Source organism: Nycticebus coucang, chromosome 24 (genome assembly GCF_027406575.1).
Source record: "Nycticebus coucang isolate mNycCou1 chromosome 24, mNycCou1.pri, whole genome shotgun sequence".
Taxonomy (NCBI): Eukaryota; Metazoa; Chordata; class Mammalia; order Primates; family Lorisidae; genus Nycticebus; species Nycticebus coucang.
In genome coordinates this window covers 1957265-1977957 of record NC_069803.1, presented here as the reverse complement: position 1 = coordinate 1977957, position 20693 = coordinate 1957265, and the positions used below count along the sequence as shown (strand labels likewise).

At 36.4% G+C, this 20693-nt stretch overlaps 1 protein-coding gene across 1 annotated transcript in view; it reads left to right on the top strand.

Moving 5' to 3' along the window:
- ADAM32 (ADAM metallopeptidase domain 32) overlaps positions 1–20693 on the top strand; it is a 380224-nt gene that overhangs the window by 344481 nt on the left and 15050 nt on the right. Inside the window, exons 14-15 of the mRNA XM_053578831.1 lie at positions 2203–2311; positions 6368–6545. Of these exons, the coding sequence (XP_053434806.1) occupies positions 2203–2311; positions 6368–6545 (287 nt within the window). The remainder of the gene's footprint in view (positions 1–2202; positions 2312–6367; positions 6546–20693) is intronic.

Sequence of the window (20693 nt, the reverse complement as noted above, 5' to 3'; positions counted from 1 at the left end):
ATTCTATTACTGAGGGATTCTTCTGTATTTGTCAGATCTTTGAGGAATGCAAATTCGTGCCTCAGTTTGTCAAAATCATTGGAGATTTTGTCTTTGAATTTATTGAATTTTGGGGACAACTTATAAATTAGTCCTTGAACTTCTAATTCCAAATTTACTTCCATTCTATTAATTTTCTTTGCCATCTATGTTCTGAACTTGGTTTCTGACATCTCAGCCACTTATTTATGAATGGGATCTGCTGTTATGTCTCCTTTATCATACCTTGGGGGAGTTGATCTACACTGATTATTCATGTTTCCAGAGTTTTTCTCCTGATTCCACCCCATGGTTATTTTTCACTAATTGGCTAGAGAAGCTGGTAAGTTGGAATTGAATTGAGGGCTCCTGGATTTGTAATTAACCAGCCCATTCCCAGAGTGTTGGGACTGGTGACTGTGGCTTTCCCCTACACCTTTACAAAGGTTCCATTCAGTACCACAGCCTGAGACTCTGGAGGCCCACTTGGTATGATGGGGCTAGGTGGGTCTGTCTTTTATTCAGCTAGACTATGTCCAATCCTAGTGAATCAGTGACTTTGGGTTGAAATCTCAGCTATGGAGGAATACGAGCAAGTAAGAATTCCCCCCCCTCACAAGCAACAACTGGAAGAGGAGAATCAAACCCTCTCACTATAACACTAGAACACTATAACTAGGGTATAACCTTGGAGGGTCCCTGGGTGATCGGCCCAGATAAAGAGTTCCAAACCAATTGTCCCAGTCAGCACAAACACAGATTAAATGGGAGAGTTCAAGAGGTCTCCAGCAACTGGACAGCAAGGGTCCACTGGTAGCTTAAGTCTGACTCCCTCTGGTGCTTCCTGGAGTCAGAAAGGCCCGCCCAGCAAAATAATTAGTCTGGGGGGGCTGTTGCCTCCTTCTCCCTCTTGCACCTCCATCATACCCAGTCACTGGTAACCCTACAGGGCTATGGCCCAGCTCTCCCTAATACTCAAGTATACCAGGTATTTACGCCTGAGTCAAAGGGGAGTCAATTCATCCACAACCTGCTTGTCTCACTATGTGACCTGTAGGCAGGAGAAGTTCAGGCCTAATTTCCTTTGGTATTCATTGGAAACTGGGGAGTGTTCCACCTGTGTCTGTACCCAGCCAGGGATTACTGTTGCAGAGTGTGGTTCTCTTCCTCAGAGACCACACCTCTGCCTTGGCCCCATACCACCCCTGGAACCACTGTGGGGTGAGGTCAGGCTCCCTCTATATGAACACAGAATTGGGGAGGTGTCTTTTCCAAATTTGGCCCCAGCAGGAGGGTCTGTGAAGCTGCCACCAGAGTCATGGGTGGCACTGCTACTGTTGGGGATGGTGATGTTGGTCAGGGGTGCTGGGGTGGAATAGGTTGCAGGAGCGGGCAGTGCTGGTGGGTTGTGCTGCCACTGTTTATGGTTTGCAGAAGTGGGCAGGTGCCCTTGGGCAGTGCACTGCCACTGCCCTAGGAGGTTTGCAGGAGCTTGTGGGTTCCGGTGGGTGGTGCCGCTGTGCAGGTCTGAGGAGCGGGCGACTTCCAGTGGGCCATGCTATGCACTTTCCAGGAGGAGCAAGTCTCTCTTCCCTCATGAGTCAATGCTTCTACTAGAGTTATATTTACAGCACAGCTTTCCTGTAACCCATGAACTTCCCCGCCCTAGCAAAAATCTGCCAGACACTCTGGATTCTGCAGGGGGTAGTCTCCAGACCACCAGGAGATGTGGGAAGGGTAGATGGGGAGTTCAGGAAGTCAGTTGTTCAACTTTTATCCTGGGCAAAAGACTGCCCGGGCTTGCAGCAGGATCTCTCTGGTGAAGGTTCTGGGCATTCAGCTGCTCTCTCCCATGTAGTGTAACAAGAGGTCTTCTGTTCACTACTCACTTGTGGAGATAACACAGCAAGGGGGGGTAGGGGAAGGATTCTCATCCTCTTTGGGATGGGTTTTGTACCTGAAATTTGCTTCCTTGGAGTCCCAGCTTGCCTCAGCAGGGGTGATGTGAACCCATCAATCATCTCTGTCAGCTCAGCTCCTGATCTTCAGCTCCATTGGGATTTTCTGGCCATAATTTCTCCATCTGGATGGGAGCTTCTGGTGAAAGCTGGCTTCATTTGGCCATCTTGCCTCTTCTTACTCCCAATGTATATTTTAATCTAAATACTTTTTTAACTTTGACAGCTTCCAGGAGTGCTCCGTTTTCCTGCTATGAAGAAATAATAACTCAAACAGATAGGTTTGGGAACTGTGGTGTTACTGGTGAGGACAGATATATGTTCTGTGGATGGAGGTATGCTATATAAATTTAAATTATACTTTTTTACTTTTCTATATTAATTTTACTTTTCTCTCTCTTTAGTATATGTCATTCATTCTAGTGCTTTAAAGTATTACATGTATCTGGATGGGATTTTGATCTCAAATCAAAATTTCTAGCCCTGACATCTTTCTTTGGATACAGGATAAAATTTCACCTTATTTTTAAACATTTAGTTATCAAGGATTATTAGGTTTCTAAATCCAATTTATAACAACCACTGCACCATTTGTCTACAAACCTGTTCATTTCTCCTTATAAATATAGTATATTCATCCACTTTGCTGTTTCTTCAAGATGAAGACTACTCAGTGATTGTGAAATATAGTTCAATTTCTACCACATCTGAGAAATAGTTTTTGATTAATTTATTTTAAAACAACATTTATTAGGAACATATTATGTGCCAAACACTGAGATAAATATCAGTTAGCAAAACATACTCATACAATCAAGAAATATATAGACTAAAAATACAGTTTTCATGCTGTGAAAGCATAGTTTTATGCTTCCTTGATTTTATTATGCTGTTGCTTTTGTTTGGGAATATGCCACTTTTTCTGTTAAATGGTTTCTATTTTTGAGCCTTGACTCAGTTGGCATCTTCTCTATGAAGTCTTTCTTAACTGTTAAATAAGAATATGTCTACATCTTAAATTTTTTATGAGAGTTTATTTTACTTGTATCATTTTTAATGAAATTTTAATCATATTTGTATCATAAGCCATAGCAATGAATATGAGATTGTAAGATTTCTCAGGGTAGAGATTACAACTTTTTCATCCATATTCAGCCATTAGAAAGATGTTAACTTTACATCTTTTGTATTAACATGGATAGAGTCAGAACACATTATTTAGTAAAGTGATACTTTACTAGGAATGGAGAAGCAAGAATCCAATGTACTCAATTCTAATACAAAGCTGGTAAATGATCTAATACATACCCACATAAGAGAAAAATTAAATATATAAATGTAATTCAGCACATAAACAAATTAAAAAACAAAGACCATATGATTCTCTCAATCGATGCAGCAAAAGCTTTTGACAACATCCAACATCCCTTCATGATCAGAACACTTAAGAAAATTGGTATACAAGGGACATTTCTTAAACTGATAGAGGCCAACTACAGCAAACCCACAGCTAATATCATATTGAATGGAGTTAAATTGGAATCATTTCCACTCAGATCAGGAACCAGACAAGGCTGCCCATTGTCTCCATTACTTTTTAACATTGTATGGAAGTTTTAGCCACCGCAATTAGGGAAGAAAAGGTGATCAAGGGCATCCACATAGGGTCAGAAGAGATCAAACTTTTGCTCTTCACAGATGACATGATTGTATATCTGGAAAACACTAGGGACTCTACTACAAAACTCTTAGAACTGATCAAGGAATACAGCAGCGTCTCAGGTTACAAAATCAACACTCATAAATCGGTAGCCTTTATATATACCAACAACAGTCAAGTCGAAAAAACAATTAAGGACTGTATCCCATTCACAGTAGTGCCAAAGAAGATGAAATCCTTGGGAGTTTATCTAACAAAGGATGTGAAAGATCTATATAAAGAGAACTATGAAACTCTAAGAAAAGAGATAGCTGAGAATGTTAACAAATGGAAAAATATACCATGCTCATGGTTGGGAAGAATCAACACTGTTAAAATGTCCATACTACCCAAAGCAATATATAATTTCAACGCAATCCCCATTAAAGCTCCACTGTCATACTTTAAAGATCTTGAAAAAACAATGCTTTGTTTTATATGGAATCAGAAAAAACCTCAAATAGCCACGACATTACTCAAAAATGAAAACAAAGCAGGAGGAATCACGCTACCAGACCTCAGACTATACCTACAAATCGATAGTGATCAAAACAGCATGGTACTGGCACAAAAACAGAGAAGTGGATGTCTGGAACAGAATAGAGAACCAAGAGATGAATCCAACTAATTACCATTATTTAATCTTTGACAAGCCAATTAAAAACATTCAATGGGGAAAAGATTCCCTATTTAACAAACGGTGCTGGGTGAACTGGCTGGCAAACTGTAGAAGACTGAAACTGGACCCACACCTCTCACCATTAACCAAGATAGACTCTCAATGGATTAAGGATTTAAAACTAAGACATGAAACTATAAAAATACTAGAACAGAGTGCAGGGAAAACCCTTGAAGAAATTGGATTGGGCGAGTTTTTTATGAGAAGGACCCCCCAGGCAATTGAAGCTGCTTCAAAAATACACTATTGGGACTTGATCAAACTAAAAAGCTTCTGCACAGCCAAGAACACAGTAAGTAAAGCAAGCAAACAGCCCTCAGAATGGGAAAAGATATTTGCAGGTTATGTCTCTGACAAAGGTTTAATAACTAGAATCCACAGAGAACTCAAACGCATTAGCAAGAAAAGAATAAGGGATCCCATCGCAGGCTGGGCAAGGGACTTGAAGAGAAACTTCTCTGAAGAAGACAGGCGCACGGCCTTCAGACATATGAAAAAATTCTCATCATCTTTAATCATCAGAGAAATGCAAATCAAAACTACTTTGAGATATCATCTATCTCCAGTGAGACTAGCCTACATCATAAAATCCCAAGACCAGAGATGTTGGCATGGATGTGGAGAAAAGGGAACACTTTTGCACTGCTGATGGGAATGCAAACTAATACATTCCTTTTGGAAACAGATATGGAGAACACTTAGAGATCTAAAAATAGATCTGCCATTCAATCCTATAATCCCTCTACTGGGCATATACCCAGAAGACCAAAATCACATCATAACAAAGATATTTGTATCAGAATATTTATTGCTGCCCTATTCATAATTGCTAAGTCATGGAAAAAGCCCAAGTGCCCATCGATCCACGAATGGATTAAGAAATTGTGGTACATGTACACCATGGAATATTATGCAGCCTTAAAGAAAGATGGAGACTTTACCTCTTTCATGTTTACATGGATGGAGCTGGAACATATTCTTCTTAGTAAAGTGTCTCAAGAATGGAAGAAAAAGTACCCAATGTACTCACCCTTATTATGAAACTAATGTAGGACCTTCACATGAAAGCTATAACCCAGTTACAACCCAAGAATAGGGAGAAGGGGGAAAGGGAAGGGAAGGAGGGGGGAGGTAGGTGGAGGGAGGGGGATTAATGGGATTACACCTGTGGTGCATCTTACAAGGGTATATGTGAATCCTAGTAAATGTGGAATGTAAAGGTCATAGCAAAATAACTAAGAAAATGCCACGAAAGCTATGTTAACTAGTGTGATGAAAATGTGTCAAACGGTCTATGAATCAAGTGTATGGTTTCCCATGATCATACTAATGTACACAGCTATGATTTAATAAATAAATAAATAAATAAAAAAGAAAAATTGAATTCAAGAGGGTATGGGGAAACAAAATAGCAGGAAGAGGAGAGGAGAGAGAGAGAGATGGGGGTGTTATAACATATGGCATACCTCTTGGGGGCAGGACCCAACAAATGCAAACAGTGTAATCTAATTCTTTGTATCCTCAATGAACTTAAAACAATAAAAAATAGAGGAAAATAATAAATAGATTTTAGCTTTCTAAAAAACAATATCAACAAAAATACCACAACTTTTTCATCTTTCCCTCTTTTTAGGGGATAGAAAATTTTGGAGTGAACTGATTATTTGACTTTAATATGTAATCATTAATGTGATTAAAGACCATTAGTACCATTGAAAGATTAGCTTGGATCAATGTATTTACACTTTTATACTTTTTGATTTAAATGTTACTGTTAAAGCATTACATTTTCCTTTGGTACATTGCTATAAATGACAAAATGAAGATTCTTCTTTCTTTTCTTCCTTTGTTCCTTTGCGTGCTCATTCATTCATTCTTTCCTTCCTCTTTTTCACTTTCTGTCTGTCTGTCTGTCTCTCTTGTCTCCTTCTCTCTCATCAAAGAAAACAAATACAAAGCATTCCTAATATATGCCTAACGTATAATAATCATATCATTTTATTATGTTTGTAGGAATATTCTATGTGGAAGATTGGTATGTACCTACCCTTATCGAACTCCTTTCGTACAACCAGATGGTGATGTGATTTATGCTTTTGTACGAGATGTTTTATGTATAACTATAGACTTTGGAAAAACTGGAAATGATCCAATGGTTATGTTACCTGGCACCAATTGTGATTTTGGAAGGGTAAATAAATTAAACTCCATTTTATAAAAAAATAGTATTATTAATTGCTTCAATAAATACTTTCTTTTTGTTTCTTTCTTTTCTATTCTTTTTTTTTTTGCAGTTTTTGGTCAGGGCTGGGTTTGAACCCACCGCCTGTGGTGTATGGGGCCAGTGCCCTACTCCTTTGAGCCACAGGTGCTGCCCTGCTTCAATAAATATTTTCATTTAAATATCAGATTTTAGTCCAAAGCACTTATTATAAAGAAAACACTTTGAAGAGGGTGTGGGCTTTTATTACTCTCATTCAAATCAGCCAGTGAAGATATGCAGATAAGCATGTGTAAACCCTGTGCTTTGGAGTTCTGGGCTTGCACAAGAGAAGAAACAGAATCGCTTTTCTTCATGTCCTTTTTACAAAATTCAGATGACAGGCCATCCTGTCAAATAAAGGTAATATACAAATTTTCAGAAGAAAAATCAAATTTTAATTCATTTCATTATTATGTAACCTTACATGCTTGGAGGATAAGATTAATAAGCTTAGAAACAAAAACAAAATGATCCTCTCAATAGATGAAGAAAAGGCATTTGGAAAAATTTAGTGTCCTTTTCTAAAAAGAACACTTAAGGAAATAGGCATAGGTGGCACATTTCTTAAGCTCATTGAAGCCATCTATGACAAACCTACAGCTAACATCATACTGAATGGAGTAAAACTGAAAACTTCCATTTAGGACTGGAACCAGACAAGGATGTCCACTATCGCTACTATTATGGATGTTCTAGCCAATGCAATCAGGCAAGAGAAGGATTTAAAGGGCATCCAAATGGGGGCAGAGGAGGTGAAACTCTTGCTCTCTGCTAATGATATGATCTTATACATAGAAAACCCCAGAAAGTCAACCACAAAATCCTGGAAGTGAAAAGTAAGGAAATACAGTAATGTCTCAGGGTTGAAAATCAATGTCCACAACTTTACCTAACAAATGCAATCAGTGTAACCTGGTATCTTGTACCCTCAATGAATCCCTAACAATAAAAAACAAATAAAATTAAAAAAAAATCAATGTCCACAAATCAGTAGCTTTTCTATTTGCCAATAACACCCAAGTTGAGAAGCAAATCAAGGACACAATTTCCTTCAAAGTAGCTTCAAAGAAAATTAAATACATAGGAATATACCTAACAAAAGTGGTAAAGGACCTCTACAAAGAAAATTATGAAACTGTAAGAAAAGAAATAGCAGAAGATATTAACAAATGGAAGAACATATCATGCTCATGGCTGTGAAGAATCAATATTTTTATAAAGATGTCTATACTTCCCAAAGCAATCTGCAGATTCAATGCAATCCCCATTAAAATACCAACATCACACTTCCAAGATTTGGAAAAAATAATTCTTTTGTAGGGAACTGCCAATTTGATCACTAAAGACTAATAGTATAACCTGAAGTCTGGTAATGTGATGCCTCCAAATTTGTTTTTATTTTGCAGAATTGCATTAACTATTTGGATTTTTTGTTTGTTTGTTTCATATGAAATGAAGACCTATTTTTACAATTTCTTCACTGGGCATATACCCAGAAGACCAAAAATCACATCATAACAAAGATATTTGTATCAGAATGTTTATTGCAGCCCAATTCATAATTGCTAAGTCATGGAAGAAGCCCAAGTGCCCATTGATCCATGAATGGATTAATAAATTGTGGTATATGTACACCATGGAATATTATGCAGCCTTAAAGAAAGATGGAGACTTTACCTCTTTCATGTTTACATGGATGGAGGTGGAACATATTCTTCTTAGTAAAGTATCTCAAGAATGGAAGAAAAAGTACCCAATGTACTCAGCCCTACTATGAAACTAATTTAGGGTTTTCACATGAAAGCTATAACCCAGATAAAACCTAAGAATAGGGAGAAAGGGGAAAGGGAGGGCAGGGAGGGGGAGGTTGGTAGAGGGAAGGGGATTGGTGGGATTACACCAGTGATGCATCTTACAAGGGTATATGTGAAACTTGGTAAATGGTCTGTGAAGCTAGTGAATGATGCCCCATTATCATATCAATCAATGTACACAGCTATGATTTAATAATAATAAAAAAAGAATAAGGGTCCATGTTGAGAGTATTTATGTAAAACACATAATACTATATGTGTATGTACACTTCTCTTTCCCACGCACGTTCATATTTTCACTGTGATTAATACACCTGTTAATAAAATGGCATATTTAGAAGCAGGAAAAAAAAATTTCTTCACGATAGGACATTCTTGTTTTAATGGAGATTGCATTAAATCTGTAAGTTGCTTTGGATAGTGTGGACATTTTAACAATATTTATTTTTCCCAGCCATGAGTATGGTATATTCTTCCATTTATTAACATCTTCTGCTATTACTTATTTATTTTCTTTGTAGTTTTTGGCTGGGGCTGGGTTTGAACACACCACCTACAACATATGGGGCCAGTGCCTTATTCCTTTGAGCCACAGGTGCTGCCCTCTTCTGCTATTACTTTTCTCAGGGTTTTATAGTTTTCTCTGTAGAGATCTTTCACATCCTGTGTTAGGTAAATGTCAAGGTATTTACTTTTTCTTTGAAGTGACTGTGAAGGATATTGTGTCTTTGGTTTGATTCTAAGATTTATTGTTGTTGACATCTAAGAAGGATACTGATTTATGAGCATGATTTTATAACCTGAGATACAGAAATACAATGTGAAAATAACTTCTCCCATTCTGAGGGCTGTCTGCTTGCTTTACTTACTGTGCAGAAGCTTTTTAGTTTGATAAGATCCCACTAATGTATTTTTGGTTTTCCTTCAATTGCCTGGCAGGTCCTCCTTATAAAAGTATTCTCCCAGGCCAATTTCTTCCAGTGTTTCCCCTGCACTCTCTCCAAGAATCTTTATAGTTTCATGTCTTAAGTTTAAATCTTTTATCCAGTGGGAGTTAATTTTTGTTAATGGTGAACAGTGTGGGTCCAGTTTCAATCTTATACAAGTCACCAGCCTATTCACCCAGCACCATTTGTTAAATAGGGAATCTTTCCCCCAATGAATGTTTTTGATAGGCTTATCAAAGATCAAATGATGAAAAGTGGCTGGGTTCATCTCCTGGTTCTCTGTTCTGTTCCATGTATCTACCTCTCTATTTTTGTGCCAGTGCCATGCTATTTTTAATCACTGTAGATTTATAGTGTAGTCTAAAGTCTGGTAGTTTGATTCCTCCTGATTTGCTTTTATTTCTGAGTAATGTCTTGGCTATTCAAGGTTTTTTTTCTGGTTCCATATAAAATGAAGTACTATTTTTCCAGATGTTTAAAGTATGACAGTATTATTTTAATAGGGATTGCATTAAATTTGTATATTCCTTTGGGTAGTATAGGCATTTTTACAATGTTGATTCTTCCCAGTCATGAGCATGGTTTATTTTCCTATTTGTTAACATCTTCAGTTATTTCTTTTCTCAGAGTTTCATAGTTCTCTTTATTTGGATACCTTTGATCACCTTCTCTTGCCTGATTGTGATGGCTAAGGCTTCCATTACAATGTTAAATAGCAGTGGAGCCAATGTTCACCCTTCCTTGGTTCCTGATCTGAGTAGAAATGTTTTCAATTATACTCCATTCAATCTGATATTGGCTGTGGGTTTGCTGTAGATGGCCTCTATCCATTTAAGAAATGTCCCTTCTCTCCCTATTTTAAAAAGTGTTCTGATAATGAAAGTGTGCTGGATATTATTAAAAGCTTTTTCTGCATCAACTGAGAAAATCATATGGTCTTTATTATTTATTTTGTTTATGTGATGTATTATATTTATAGATTTATATATGTTGAACCAACCTCAAGACCTTGGGATAAAGCCAACTTGGTCATGGTGTATAATTTGTTTGATGTGTTCCTGTGTTCTGTTTGCTAGGATCTTATTGAATATTTTTCCATCTATATTCATTAAAGATATCAGTCTATAGTTTTCTTTCCTTGCTGTGTCTTTTCCTGTTTTGGGGATCAGGGTGATATTTGCTTCATAGAATGAGTTGGTAAATAGTTCTTCTTTTTCAGTGTTTTGGAAAAGGTTATGTAATATAGGTACTCTTTAAAGGTTTGGTAGAATTACGATGTGAAGCCATCTGGTCCAGAAATTTTCTTTTTTGGGAGATTTCATATATTTGATGCTATTTCAGTACTTGATATTGGTCTCTTCAGCATTTCCAGTTTTTTTCTGGCTGAGTCTAGGAAGGTGGTGTGCTTTCAGGTATTGGTCTATTTCCTTCAGATTTTTATATTTCTTTTTTTTTTTTTTTTGGTTTTTGGCCGGGGCTAGGTTTGAACCCACCACCTCTGGCATATGGGACCGGCGCCCTACTCCTTGAGCCACAGGCGCCACCCAAGATTTTTATATTTCTGAGAATAGAGTTTTCTATAGCATTAATTAAGGACTTTTTGAATTTTTGAGGTGTCTGTCGTCATTTGGCTTTGCCATTTCTGATTGATGATATTAAGGATTTTATTTTTCTGTTTCTGTTTATGTTAGCCAAAGGCTTATCAATTTTGTTAATCTTTTCAAAAACCAACTTTTTGATTCTTTGATCTTCTTATTGATTCTGTTGCTTTCAATTTCGTTTAATTCCGCTCTAATTTTGGTTATTTCTTTTCTTTTGCTGGTTTTGGGGTTGGAATGTTCTTCCTTTTCCAGTTGCTTGAGATGGCCCATTAAGTTGTTGATTACCCCTCTTTCCATTCTCTTGAGGAAGGCTTGCAATGCTATAGATTTCCCTCATAGGACTGCCTTTGCATTGTCCCATAGATTCTGATAATTTGTGGCTTCATTATCATTTTGTTCAAAAAATTTGGTAATTTTCTTCTTAATCTTCTCTATGACCCAGCTATCATTCAGCATAAGATTATTTAGTTTCCACATCTTTGTGTGTGTATAAAGATTCTTGTTGTTGTTAACTTGTGTTCCGTGATGGTCCAAGAAAATAAAAGTCATAATTTCTATTCAGTTAAATTTGCTGACTTTACACTTGTAACCTAAGATGTGATCAATGTTGGAGGATGTTCCATGGGCTGATGAGAAGAATGTGTATTCAGTTTTGTTGAGATGAAATGTTCTGTAAATGTCTGTTAAGTCCATTTGTTATAGGGTCAGGTTTAAGTCTAATATTTATTTGCTTAATTTATTCTTGGAGGATCTATCCAACACTGCCAAAGGCATGTTGAAATCTGTGACTATTATAGTGCTGGAAGATATCAAATTATTCATGTCTGCCAGGGTCTCCTTTATAAATTGGTGGTTGGGCACATAAATGTTAATAATTGAAATCTCTTCATGTTGACTATTTCCCTAGGCAAATATTAAGTGGTCATCCTTATCTTCCCTTACCTTTGTTGGTTTAAAGCCTATGTATCTGTGAATAAAACTGCCCCCCCCCGCTTTTTTCTGATTTCTGTTTGCATGAATTATGCATGCCCATCCCTTCACCCTGAGTCAATTTTTATCTTTTAAGGTAAGATGAGATTCTTGTACTCAGCAGATATATGGTCTGAGTTCAAGTATCCAGTCATCTGACCTGTGCCTCTTTCGAGGACAATTTAAACCATTCACATTCATTGAGAGTATTGATAAGTCTGGTCGTGTTTTAGATGTCAAGTTTTTCCAAAGTCCAGTGGATGTTTTTAATCCCTTTACCACTGTGGAAGTTGGGTTTTGATCGAAAAATTCTGAGTGAGTTTACTTTGGTGGTATTGTTCTGGTTGTTGTGGAGAATTGGTGTGAGACTATCCTGGAGAGCTGGTTTAGTTATGGCAAATCTCTCCAACATGTGTATGTTATTAAAGTATTTCATTTTTCTATCACAAATGAAACTCAGTTTAGCTGGATACAGGATCCTGGGCTGAAATTTGTTTTGTTTTAGGATATTGAAGGTCAATGACCTTCCTATTCTGGCTTGAAAAGTTTCAGCTGGGAAATCTTCAGTCATTCTAATATTCTTCTACTTGTAGATTATGATTTTGTTATGTCAGGCTGCTTGCAGAATTTTCTCCTTCATGTTGACTTTGGCATAGTTATTTACAATGTGTCTAGGAGATGCTTTATTTGAATTGAGTCTTGCTGGGGTTCTGAAACTGTCTGCTATCTGACTTTCAGTATCTCTTGCCAAGCTTGGGAAATTTTCCTCCATTATATCTTGGAGTAGAGCTTCTGTGACTTTAGGAACATCCTCTTCTTCAGGATTTCCTATAAGACGAATGTTTGCTCTTTTGAAGTGGTCCCACAACTCTCTCAGGGAATGATCCATTTTTGCTTTCCACTTCTCTGCCTATTTGAGCATTTGGGAACCTTCAAAAACTTTTGTGTTCAGTGTCAGAGATACTTTCTTCTCCCTGCTCCATTCTGTTACTGAGGGATTCTACTGTATTTCACAGATGTTTGAGGGCTGCAATTTCTTGCCTCAATGTGTCAAAGTCTTTGGTGATTTTGTGTTTGAATTTGTTTAATTCTTGAGACAACTTTTAAATTACTTCTTGAATTTCTAATTCCAACTTTACTTCTGTTCTATTAATCTTATTTGCCATACAAATTCTGAATTCAATTTCTGACATCTCAGCCATTTGTTTATGAATGGGATCTGTTGTGTCTCCTTTGTCATTGCTTGGGGTAGTTGATCTACTCTGATTATTCATGTTGCCAGAGATTGTCTGCTGATTCCACCCCATGATTATTTTTCACTGTGTGGTTAGAGTAGATGAAATTTGCTTCCTTGGTGTCCCAGTTTGCCTCAGCAGGAATAACGTGAACTTATCATTCTTCTCTCTCAGCTCAGCTCCCAACCTTCAGCTTTATTAGGTTGGTTCTGGCCATTACTTCTCCTTCTGGATGGGAGCTTTTGTTGATAGCTGGCTCCAGTCAGCCATGTTGGCTCCTCCTGCCCCCAATTATTTTAAAAAAAATTATTTAAAAATTAAACTTCATATTGTAGTGTGGTTTTAGATTCACAGAAAAACTCAGAAGAATATATAAACTTCTCATATGCTCATCATCTCCTACTCCTCCTCCCAAAGCAATCTCTCCAACTATTCCAAACCGACACTACATTTGTTACAGTTGATCAGCTTTCATCCTTATTACCCAAAGTTTATAGTTTTCTTTAGGCTTGTCTAGAAAACTTCCAAATTCTTGTAAATTAAATAACAAATTTCTAAATAAAATGTGAGTCGTGGAAAAAAATTTCAGACAAATCTTAAAATATTTTTAACAAATTGATGAAAATATAACATCAAATTTTTGAAATGCAGCAAAAGAAGTGGTTGGAGGGAAATTTAAAGCCTTGAATGGTTATGATTTTATGTCATACAATTACTAATTTTAATGTTATGATGGCTGGACTGCTTTGATTTAGAAATATTTTTGTTTGTATTTTTCTTTAGGTTTGTACACGACAACGTATATGTACTGATCAACAACCATATGTGAACGGTGCAGCCAGTTGTGCAAGAAAATGTCGAGGACATGGAGTAAGAAGCACATCTTCCCCTGAATTATCTCTGTATTGGACACTTTTTAGCATCACTCATTAATTTGTCAGCTATTATTGGGTTTCTACTATATGCCAGACCCTGTTGTGTCTACTTTCAATTTAGAGCTTAATTAAGTTGCTAAATTAAGAAGCTGTAATTAGTTTTAGAGAACACTTTGAGTAGAATTAAATTTCTAAAAGAAATTCATTCTTATAGTTAGATACTTTTCTGAATCTGTTAAATTTTCCAAAAGTACTTTAACCCATTCACAAAGAGAAGATAATTATGCCACAACTCCTGTGTCTGTGAATACGTGAAGTCATGGGAAACTATTGTTTTCTATTTCTTTAAAAAAGAGACTTTATTTTTTAGATCAGCCTTAGGGTCACAGAAACCTTAAGATTTTTCATATACTTCCTAATCCCACAACAAAGGAACCTTCCTCAATTAACATTACACACCAGACTGGTGCATTTGTTATAATTGATGGCCCACATAGATGCATCATTATCAGCTAATGTTCATAGTTTACCTTAGGGTTTGCTCTTGTGTTACATATTCTGTGGGTACTTACTAATTAAAATGATATGTATCTGTCATAATAATACCATTCACTACCCTAAAAATTCTCTGTGATCCATCAATTTCTTCTTCCTATTTCTCTACCTCTACCAACTGCTGATGTTTTTACTGTCTCCCTGGTTTTTCCATTTTTATAATTTCATGTTACAGGTATCATAAAGTATGTAGCCTGTTCAGATTAGCTTGTTTCAGTTACTGATATGCATTTAAGCTTCCTCCATCCCTTATCAGAATGGTGGATTTGTTACAATGAGTAAACCTACATGGACACATAATTATCACCTGAAGTCCTAAAGAAGTTAAGAAGAATTGACATCTTGACAAAAGTCTTCTTATTCAATCATGTAATATCTCTTCATTTATTTAGTTATTTTTTAAATTTCTTTCATCAATGTTTTGTAGTTTTTCCTATTATTTTTATTTTTTTGTTTTTATTAAATCATAACTGTGCATATTGATGCAGTTATGGGGTTCTGGGTATTGATTTGAGATACAATGTGAAATACTTGAATTGATTAACACATCCATCACAATTATATTCTTTTCTTAATAGTTTTGAAGTGTAACATTGCATCATGCATATTAGGTGAGGTCCAACAAATACTCTTCCTCCTACCACCTGTCCCCTCTCCTATTCCCTTCTACTTTGTGGATTATCATTATGTTTTACCACTCATATGAATGTCTGGATGCTTATATATTGATTTCAGAGTAGTACTGAGTACACTGGATCCTTTCTCCCCCTTTCTTGAGGTACTTTGCTAAGAAGAATATGTTCCAGCTCCATCGAGGTAAACACAAAAGATGTGAAGTCACCATATTTTTCATGGCTGCATAGTATTCCATGGTGTACATATACCACAATTTGTTAATCCATTCATGGGTTGATGGGCACTTGGGCTGTTTCCATGTCTTGGCAATTATGCATTGGGCTGCAATAAACATTCTGGTGGAAAAGACTTCATTGTAAAATAATTTTTGATCATCTGTAGAGGAATTGCAGGATAGAACAGTAGGTCTACTTTTAGTTCTTTGAGTATTCTCCAAACTTTTTTCCAGAAAGGTCGTATTAGCATGCCTTCCCACCATCAGTTTAGAAGGATTCCATTCTCTCTGCATCCATGCCAACATTTGTAGTTTGGGATTTTGTTATGTGGGCTAATCTTTCTGGAGTTAGATGATATCTCAAAGTGGTTTTGATTTGCATTTCTCTGAAGATTAAGGATGATGAGCATTTTTTCATGTGTTTTTAGGACATGTACCTGTCTTCCTCAGAGAAGTTTCAGTTTAAGTCTCTTGCCCACATAGAAATCTGGATATTTGTTCCTTTCTTATCAATTAGTTTGAGTTCTCTGTGGATTCTAGGTATCAGACCTTTGTTGGAAACATAACCTGCAAGATCTCCCATTCTGAAGGTTGTGTGTCTGCTTTATTTACTGTGCTCTTGGCTGTACAAAATCTTTTTAGTTTGATCAGATCCCACTAATGTGTTTTTGGTGTTGCTTCATTTTCTGGGGGGGGGGTCCTTCTCATAAAATATTCTCCCATGCTGATTTCTTCAAGTGTTTTTCCTGCACTATTCTCTACCTGTTTTATAGTTTCATGTCTTAAGTTTAAATCTTTTATCCAGTGACAATTGATTTTTGATAAGGATGAAAGGCGGGGGTCCAGTTTCAGTCTTCTACAAGTCGCAAGCCAATTCACCCAGCACCATTTGTTAAATAGCGAATCTTTCCCCACTGTATGTTTTTGATAGGCTTATCAAAGATCAAATGATGATAGGTAGCTGGGTTCATCTCTCAATTCTTTATTCTTTGCCATAAATCTATGTTTCTATTTTTGTGCCAGTACCATGCTGTTTTGATCACTATAGATTTATAGTATAGCCTAATGTCTGGTAATGTGATACATCCTGACTTGTTTTTATTTCTGAGGAATGTTTTGGCTATTCAGCTTTTCTTCTTATTCCATATGAAATGAAGCACAGTTTTTTCCAGACCTTTAAATATGACAGTGGTGCTTTAATAGAGATGGCATTAAATTTGTATATTGCTTTAGGTAGTATGGATGCTTTTACAATGTTGATTCTTCCCAGCCATGATCATGGTATGTTTTTCCATTTGTTAACATCTTCAGCTATTTCTTTTCTCAGATTTTCATAATTGTTTTCATAGAGACCTTTCACATTCTTTGTTAGGCAAATTCCCAAATATGTCATCCTCTTTGGCAGTATTGTGAAAAGAATAGAGTCCTTGACTATTTTTTCAGCTCGACTATTGTTGGCATATGTAAAAGCTACTGATTTGTAGCTGAGACACTGCTGTATTCATTGGTCACTTCTAAGAGTTTTGTAGTTGAGTCCCTGGGATTTTCCAGGTATAGGATCATATCTTCTGTAAAGAGTGAGAGTTTGATCTGCTCTTATTTGGATATGCTTTATCACCTTCTCTTGTCTGTTTGTGATGTCTACGACTTCCAGTAAGTACTATGTTGAATGGCAGTGGAGACAGAGGGCATCCTTGCCTATGTCCTGATCTGAGTGGAAATGTTTTCAATTTTACTCCATTCAATATGATATTGGCCATGAGTTTGCTGTAGATGGCCTCTCTCAGTTTGGGAAATGTCCCATCTATTCCTATTTTCTTAAGTGTTCTGATCATGAAAAGATGTGCTGTTGAATTATGTTTGCTAAGATCTTATTGAATATTTTTGCATTGATATTCATTAATGATATTGGTTTATAATTTACTTTCTTTTTTGGATCCTGTCCTGTTTTGGGGAACAGGGTGACATTTACTTCATAGAATGTGCTGGGAAGTATTCCTTCTTTTTCTATGCTTTGGAAAAGGTTGTATAATATAGGTACTAGTTCCTCTTTAAAGGTTTGATAGAATTTGGATGTGAAGCCATATGGTCCCAGACTTTTCTTTTGTGAGGGGGAATTCTATGGTTGAAGCTATTTCAGTGATTTTTATAGGTCTATTCAAGATTTCGAATTCTTTCTGGTTGAGTCTAGGAAAGTGGCATGCTTCCAGGTATTGGTCCATTTCCTTCACATTTTCATATTGCTCAGAATAGAGTTTTTTGTAGTAATCATTGAGGATTTTTTTTGAATTTTTGAGATGTCTATTCTTATTTCTCCTTTATCATTTCTGATAGTCTATATTAGAGATTTTACTTTTTTGTGTATTGTTAGGTTGGCCAAAGGTTTAAAATTTTTTTAATCTTTTCAAAAAACCAACTTATTGTTTTGTTGTTTTCAATTTCATTGAATTCTGCCCTAATTTTGGTTATTTCTTTTTTTTCTGCTGGGGTTGGGATTGGAATGTTCTTCCTTTTCCAGGAAGAATAGACACATTTCTTGAGATGACCCATTAAGTTGTTGGCTTCCTCTCTTTCTGTTTTCTTGATGAAGGCTTTCAATGCTATAAATTTCCCTCTTACAACTGCCTGTTCAGTATCCCACAGGTTTTGGTAATTTATGTCTTCATTATCATTTTATTAAAAAATTTGGTGTTTTCCTTCAATTTTTTTTGTTTGTTTTTTTGCTTGTGTGAAAGGTCTTTATTGGTGAAGGGGGGATGTTGCAGGACAACACCAAGGAGGAGTGAGGAAAGAAAGAGAGGGAGGGGAGAAAAGAGAGAGAGAGGAAGGGGGGGAGAGACGGAGACTGAGAGAGAGAGAGAGGAGAGAGAGGGGAGAGAGAGCAGTGTTTTCCTTCTTAATCTCTTCTTTCATCTGCTATCATTTAGCCTAAGATTATTTAGTTTCCATGACTTTGTTTGAGTATGAAGATTCCTGTTGCTGTTGAGTTCAACTTTTATTCCATGGTTGTCTGAGAATATACAAGGAATAATTATTATTCTTTAAAATTTACTAAAGTTAGCAGGCGGCATCTGTTGCTCAACAGAGTGGGGCTCCAGCCCCATATGCCAGAGGTGGTGGGTTCAAACCCAGCCCTGGTCAAAAACTGCAAATAAATAAATAAATAAAATTTACTAAAGTTGGACTTGTTTCCTAAGAAAGGATCAATTTTGGAAGATGATCTGTGGGCTGAAGAGAAGAATGTATATTCAGTTTTTTAGGAAGAAATGTTCTGCAGCGGTACTTTAAATCCATTTGTTCTAGGGTCAGGTTTAAGTCTAATATTTCATTGTTTACTTTTTTTGGAGGATCTGTCCAAAACTGTCAAAGGGGTGTTAAAATCTTCAACTATTATAGTGCAGAAGATATCGAGTTGTTCATATCCATTAGGGTTTGCTTTATAAATTGGGAAACATTCTCTAATAAGGATGCATAAGTAGTATATATTATTTAGCATTATTTATAAGGGTGCATAAATATTAATCATTGAAATATCTTCATGTTGGGCATTTCTCTTGAAAAATAAGTAGTGACCATCCTTATCTTTGTTGGTTTAAAGCCAATTGTATCTTCAAATAAAATTGTAATCTCTGATTTTCTTTTGCCTGTATTATGGATAACTATTCCTTCACCCTGAGTGTATTTTTATCCTTTAAGGTAAGATGAGATTCTTGTATGCAATAGATATATGATCTATGTGTATGTATCAAGTCAGCTAACCTGTGCCTCTTTAGAGGACAATTTAAAGCATTCACATTAATTGAGAGGGCTGATAGGCCTGGTAATGTTTTAGGTGTCATGTTTTTCAAAGGTCCAGTGGACATTTTTAATCCTTTCACTATTGTGGGAGTTTGGTTTTGTTCAATAATTTCTGGGTGAGTTTACTTTGGTGGTAGACGATTGTACTGGTCATTATAGAAAATGGTTCTGAGAATATAATGGGGACCTGGTTTACTTATGGCAAATTTCCTCAACATGTGTATGTCAGTGAAGAATTTGATTTCTCCATCACAAATGAAACTCAGTTTAGGTGGCTACAAAATCCTGGGCTGAAAATTGTTTTGTTTTAGGAGATTGAAGTTTGATGTACATCCTCTTCTGGCTTGAAAGGTTTCTGCTGAGAGATCTTCTGCCATTCTAATATCTTTCCCTTTGTAGGAAATGCTTTTATTATGTCTGGCTGCTTGTAGAATTTTCTCCTTCATGTTAACTTTGGCAAAGTTAATTACAATGTGTCTAGGTCACAGGGTTCCTCAAACTATGGCCCAAACTGGGCCACATGAGGCGGTATGATTGTATTTGTTCCCATTCTGTTTTTTTTACTTCAAAATAAGGATATGTGCAGTGTGTATAGAAATTTTTTCATAGTTTTTTTTTTTTTTTAAACTATAGTCTGGCACTCCAACAGTCTGAGGATAGTGAACTGGTCCCCTGTTTAAAAAGTTTGAGGACCCCTGGTCTAGGAGATGCTTTATTTGAATTGAGTCTTGCTGTGGTTCTGAAACTATGTACTATCTGAATTTCTGTATCTCTTGCCATGCTTTGGAAATTCTCCAGTGTATCTTGAATAGGACAGTTGTGCCTTTAGGAATTCCATCCTTTTCTTGTTCAGAAATTCCTATCAGACAAATGTTTGCTCTTTTGGAGTTTCCCACAACTGTCTCAGGGAATGGTCAGTTTTTGCTCTCTACTTCTCTGCCTCTTTGAAGGGATTGGCAACATTCAAAAACTTGTCTTCAACTTCAGAGATTCTTTCTTTTGCCTATTCCATTCTGTTACTGAAGGAGTCTACTGTATTACTAAGCTCCTTAAATAACTTTCTCATTTCCTTCAGCTCTGATATTTCCTTTCTCATTATGTCCATATCCTTTGAGATTTTTGTCTTTGAATTCATTGATTTCTTGAGAGAACTTTTGAACTACTCTTGAATTCAACTTTCTAACTTGTCTTCCATTTCATAGTTCTTATTTACCATCCATATTCTGAATTCTATTTCTGACATTTCAGTCATTTGTATATGAATGGCATCTTCTATTTTTATCTCCTTTGTCATTCCTTGGGGGAGTTCATCTACTCTGATTATTCATTTTGCCAGCATTCTTCATCTGGTTCCACCCTGTGAGTATTTTCTGCAGTTTGGCTATTGAAAGTGGTAAGGTAAGATTGGACTGGGGGTGCCAGGAGGTAGAGT